Source organism: Suncus etruscus, chromosome 11 (assembly GCF_024139225.1).
Source record: "Suncus etruscus isolate mSunEtr1 chromosome 11, mSunEtr1.pri.cur, whole genome shotgun sequence".
NCBI lineage: Eukaryota > Metazoa > Chordata > Mammalia > Eulipotyphla > Soricidae > Suncus > Suncus etruscus.
The window spans coordinates 10,633,288-10,639,322 of record NC_064858.1 but is presented as its reverse complement, the minus strand read 5'-3'; the positions used below and the strand labels follow the sequence as shown (position 1 = coordinate 10,639,322).

General features: G+C 53.3%; 1 protein-coding gene across 1 annotated transcript; it reads right to left on the bottom strand.

The window, feature by feature from the left end:
* Nucleotides 1-264: 264 nt before the first annotated feature.
* CRABP1 (cellular retinoic acid binding protein 1) lies at nucleotides 265-5,305 on the bottom strand. Its single transcript, XM_049783757.1, has 4 exons — nucleotides 5,131-5,305; nucleotides 4,401-4,579; nucleotides 1,777-1,890; nucleotides 265-508 (listed from the first exon to the last, which is right to left on the bottom strand). Exons 1-4 carry the CDS (start codon nucleotides 5,198-5,200, stop codon nucleotides 458-460), a joined length of 414 nt encoding a protein of 137 aa, XP_049639714.1. The 5' UTR covers nucleotides 5,201-5,305; the 3' UTR covers nucleotides 265-457.
* Between the last annotated feature and the right edge of the window lie 730 nt (nucleotides 5,306-6,035).

Below are 6,035 nucleotides of genomic sequence, written 5' to 3'. Positions count from 1 at the left end.
CACTTGGTCCTGTAAAAGATTTTCCAGCTCATGATGAACAAGTAATGATCCACGGTCTGGATTCCTCTAGAGAAGTCAGCTCAGGCCCTTGGATGCTGTAGCAGCAGGCCGAGACTGATAGCTTCACACACACGACAAACCACACATAGGCTATAGATTGCCATGTAGACCACAGACCACCACACAGACCACACAGCTCAGTGCTTGATGGAGACACAGCAAGCAGCCCCCCCCCCATGAGAGTCCAAGAAGGGAAATTCTAAGGGTGTCCACCCAGTTTATTGACTCATGACACTGCGCACACACCAGACTTGGTGCACAGAGAGGCACAGACAGACCTTGGGAGAGCTAGACAAGCACACTGCTGGGGAAAAGGGTTAACTAATACTATAGGGCAGGTCCAGGGCATTCCTCAGAGAACATGCATCCCACCCCCAGCTGGAGCATATGTGCCAATTCATTCCCGCACGTAAATCCTCGTACAAACGACGTCATCAGCACCGAAAGTCTGCACAGAGAGAGGGGGGGGGGGGGAAAAACACCGTTAGTACAGAGGCCGGGAAAAGTGTTTGCAGGATAAGCTAACAAGGCACTCCAGGTTCTGCTCACAAGAACTCTCCAACATGAGTCCAGAGTGATTGTATGCAAGGTAAGATACTTGCCTGACCTGTGCTGACTTGGGCTTGGTCCCCAACCTTACACATAGTCCCTAGAGCATGGGAGGGTTAAGCCTTCAGCACTGCTGGATCTGACTCAAAACACCCTTCAACAAAAGCCCATTTCAAAGCCCAAAAGCACAATGTGAAGGTGCTCTTGTCGCTCATCTGAGTGGGGAAAGAAGTGAGCAGTGGAGCTGTGAGGGGATGTGGATAGGACACCAGGATTTCACAGAGAACTAGCATTTCCTTCCTCAGGTTGCAAATGGCTCCACACTCACAGACTCTGGAACTCTACAACCCATGCATGTTCTCCCTCTGACTCTGGATGTTAGGCAAGACGTGAGAACTCCACGGTCTTGGTGAAGGCCATGGACAGTTTAGCTAAGGACAGCCCGTTGCTCAGGGCCAAGAGCAAGTGCAGGAACCAGCTTTCATCTCAGACCTCCAAGTCTCCAGGCTAGAGGAGGGTAGGGGGCAGGAGTTTCACCCTTCTCATCCTTCATTTTAGGGTGACACTGACAAGTAGGGGGGGGGCATTACTGAGGGCAGAGACTACATGGTACCTGAGAGGAAAGGGCTCACAAAGCTCTTCCCTGCAGCCTCAGGGACATGTGTCCCATGCAGGAGAGGCCAGATTGTCCTGTCTTCCTCACCCCAAACTGATAAAGGGGGAGCTATGGGTATAGTCACACTAATGGGCTTCCAACTTAGCCCCAAAGGTCCATTCTGTTTGGTCAGAGACATTAAAATGCTTCATTAAGGGGCCAGAGAGGTAGCACAGTAGGGAGGGCATTGGCCTTGCACACAGCAAACAGGGGCTCAGATCTGGCATCCCATAAGGTCCCCTAAGCACCATCAGGAGTGATTCCTGAGTAAAGAGCCAGGAGTAAATCCCAAGCATGTCTGGCTGTGATCCAAAAACCAAATAAACTAAACTGCCCACCAGAGTGTTTCTCCCTGTTGGGGACAGAGGGAAGAGATTGCGTGTGCAAGCACCACAAGGTGGACTCTCCCAGATTGGGATACTGAGGGGTGCTAAGAATGAGAGAGGAAGGAATGCTGTGAGCAGTGGGAGAGGCCCATGGACCCTCAGAAATGCCCAGTTTAGGGGCCTCACCAGAATGAGCTCGTCATTGGCCAGCTCCCGGGTCCAGTAGGTCTTGGGGCCCTTCCCTTCCAGGAGCGTCTGCGTGCAGTGAATCTTGTTTTCCTTTTCCCAAGTGGGCAAACTCTGCAGGCAGGAAAACCATTTGTGACATTAATAACATCCCCGACAGCAGAAGCAGAGACAACAATGAACCTCCAGAACAATCGCTGTCAGAGGAGCAACACATGGCCCCTGTCAATGGACTCTGGCCTTCTGCTGTGCAGATTCAGGGCCCTGGGACAGAACTATCTTCTCCTACACACAAACACATAATCCCTAAAGCAGCAAAACCTGCTGCAGACTCTACAAGTGCTTATAAATTTGGAACCAAAAGACAGGACTAGAAATCAAGGGCAAAACACATATCTTCATAGCAACCTCATTACTGCTCCCCATACAACCAAAAAAGAAGCATGGGGCAGAAGAGATGGTCTAATTAATAGAGAACAAGCTTGCATGCAGGAGGCCCAGATTTGATCTCCCACACCACACAATCCCCCAGCACACCAAGAGTGACCCCTGAGTACCACTGGATTTATTCCCGCAAAAAAAATAAATAAAAGGAGCTAGAAGGGTTAATTTATTCTAAAATATATATATATATATTTTAGTTTTTGGGTCACACCCGGCAGTGCTCAGGGGTTACTCCTGGCTGTCTGCTCAGAAATAACTCCTGGCAGGCACGGGGGACCATATGGGACACCGGAATTTGAACCAACCACCTTTGGTCCTGGATCAGCTGCTTGCAAGGCAAACACCGCTGTGCTATCTCTCCGGGCCCCTCTAAAATATATTTTACCTTCAAGCAGTTTGCTTGGATTTCTTTTTTTTTTTTTCTTTTTGGGTCACACCTGGCAGCGCTCAGGGGTTACTCCTGCCTCTATGCTCAGAAATCGTTCCTGGCAGGCTCAGGGGACCATATGGGATGCCGGGATTTGAACCACCGTCCTGTGCCTAAGGCTGTGCTATCTCTCCAGCCCCGGATTTCATTTTTTATTTTAATTTTTAAAACTCTTTGGGGTGGGGCCCGGAGAGATAGCACAGCGGTGTTTGCCTTGCAAGCAGTCGATCCAGAACCAACGGTGGTTGGTTCGAATCCCAGTGTCCCATATGGTCCCCGTGCCTGCCAGGAGCTATTTCTTTTTTTTTTTTTCTTTTTTTGGTTTTTGGGCCACACCCAGTAATGCTCAGGGGTTACTCCTGGCTATGTGCTCAGAAGTTGCTCCTGGCTTGGGGGACCATATGGGACACTGGGGGATCGAACCGTGGTCCGTCTAAGGCTAGCGCAGGCAAGGCAGGCACCTTACATCTAGCGCCACCGCCCGGCCCCTGGGAGCTATTTCTGAGCAGACAGCCAGGAGTAACCCCTGAGCACTGCCAGGTGTGGCCCAAAAACAACAACAACAAAAAAAAAACTCTTTGGGGTGGTGGCTAGAGAAATAGGACAATGGGTAGGCATTTGCCTTGCCACATAGCTACCCGGATTTGATCCCCAGTATCCCATATGGTCCCTATGTGCAAAGCCAGAAGTAACTCCTGAGATCACTGGGTGTAACTCCAAGACAGAACAAAACAAAAAGAAGAGGGATGCCCCGCCTGTCTGTCCCCCACAAGATATGAAGCAATCCCAAGTCACACTGTACAAACCAGTGGCTTTCTTTTTTTTTTTTTTAAATGAGAATCTAGTCTGGCAGGGCCACTGTAGTGTGCGCCCATGATCCTCCCTGTAGCCATGCTTTCTTCTTTCTAAGTTCTCTTGCTCTTGGTTTTTGTCTCAGTTTACTTTGTTCTGTTGGAAACCACTTTGGGGGTTACCTCCAGCTCAGTGCTCAGGGATCTATGTAGTGCAGGAATAAAACTGGGGTCCCCTGCGTGCAAAATATGTGCTCATTCCACTGAGTCTTCTCCCTGGACCCTGCTCTTGCTTTTGACAAATGGCTCTGTGAATAGGGGCTCAGATCTGGCCGGTCAGAGCCTGGAGAGCATTTTCTGGGGATCAAACAGTGGTGTGTAAATGAGGCTCTGTCTGCCAAGACAGAGACCTACAAGCCACTCAGGACAGGTGGAAAGGATCCTACGCTCTGGGATGTAGCCACTCTCCCTGATTTCCACACTAGAGAAAGGGAGAGAGGGCTGGTCACTTCAGTAAGCACTGACAGCAGTGTGTCCTTCTCCACCTGCCTAGGGAATCTGAAGTAGCCAACTCTTCCTTCTCCTCCCAGAGCCGCCAAAGGCAACCGTGCGTTGGCCCTGGGAAGCCAGCCGTTCCCCAGTGCCAGAACCTTGATGTGCCATTCCTTTAAGGCTCAGCTGAAACTAGATCCAAAGCATTCCCAGGGGCCCTGGGTGCGGTGGGTGGGGGAGGAGGACTCGGGCTGCCAAGCTGCACCTGTGACAGGAACCTGCCTCTGCAGGGGACCCAGAGCCAGGCAGGTAGGGCCATCGCACTTGCAGAGGAGCTCGTGGGGGAAAGGACATGGGATGCCCCAGAACACAGCCACCAGCGTGGGCAGCTCAAGCGTTACCCACACGGAGATTTGGAAAGGTGAGTTCGGGGTGGGGGCCAGGATGGGGACAGCGGGTCACAGCCTCACCCTGCACTTGCGTCCATCCACTGTCTCCTCCTCGAAGCCTTCCCCGACCTTGAAGTTGATCTCGGTGGTGCGCACCGTGGTGGACGTCTTGATGTAGAACTGGTCCCCATCCTGACGGATCTCCACGTGGGGTTTGGACGCTGCGGCCACAGCCACTTTTCTCAGCATGGCATTGACACCTGAAAGCGGGGTTGGAGGATCCGGGCTGGGGTCGGTGTCTCCGAGCACCTGTAAGCCAAAGGGCCTGCCCCAACTCCACTACCCGCCTGCCTGGAAGGACCCCGACCCCGACCCTGCACCCTGTTTTCCAAGATGAGAAGAAACTGCAGCTCAGAAGGGACCAAATAAGAGGCTCTTAGGGCTGGAGCAATAAGACAGTGGGGAAGGCGCTGGCTTCTCTTGCACTCAGTGGCCCCGGGTTCGATCCCCATCCCTGGCATCTCAAGCACCGTCGTGAGTGATCCCTGGGCACAGAGCCAGGGGTAACCCCTGGGCACCGCCGGGTGTGGCCCCCAAACAAAAAGAAACAGAAAAAAATATAGGAGAGGCTTTTTCCCCAGAAGCAAAGTGAGTCGGCGGCACCTGGTTCTCCGGAGACCCTCCAGGTTCCTTAAAGCCAGGCTGGAGGCGCAGCTCCCCGGGACTCCGGTCAACCTCGGAGTGCAGTCCCCCAACTCCACCTTCCACCAGGGCCCTGGACACCTCCCTGCTGGGCGCAACGACCGCTTACCCAGCGCCTTGAGCAACTCGTCGAAATTCTCGCTGCTGCGCATCTTCCAGGTGCCGGCGAAGTTGGGCATCGTGGCGGCGGCTGGTCGGTGGGTACCCGGCACCCTCCAAGCGGCTCTGAGGACACCCGAGTTCTGCTCTGCGTGCAGCGTGCCCCCAACCCCGGGTTAGGTGGCCCTGCCCACCGCGCCTCCTACCTCCCCAGGCCACGCCTCCTGCGCCCCCAGCTCCCGCACCAGAGGGTCGCCTCTGCGCAGGGCTTATTACCCCATCCTCCCCTGAAGTGAGGGGCGGTGTGGAGGGGGGTGCTATTGAAGGAACAAGACAGCCAGGAGGGCTGGGGCGCAGGAAGATGCAACCAGCCCACTTCTGCTTGTTTTAGGGTGCCTGAAGGCTAAAGAGGACCCTTAGACGGGGCACAGTCCCAGTTCTTCCCTCTTCCTCTGCAAGACTCTGGGACCCTGTTACACATTCACAGCCCACCCCCAAACACACACCCCAGCGTGCAGTGCCATAACTGGGCACATAAAGCAGCCCCACCAGCAACCCCGAAGCCCCTGCATCTCTTTCCACTCGTATGGTGTCACCCAAATGTCTGTCTAAGCCCCCTCTCTTTCACAGAATCAAATCGGATGTCTCCTAACCAAATCTGGATTGCTTTTGTTCTGAACACACAAGCTCCTCATTTTCTTCTTCTTTTGCTCAAGCATGATTCTTCCTTCCAGAGTCTTCCAAAGAAGGGTTTGAATTGAAAGACAAGAATCTGCTTTGGGAGGGCCAATGGGATAGTACAGCGGGTAGAGTGTTTGCCTTGCACATGGCCAACCTGGGTTCAGTCCTCTGCATCCCATATGGTCCCCTAAGCCTGCCCGGAGCGAATTCTGAGCACAGAGCCAGGAGTAACCC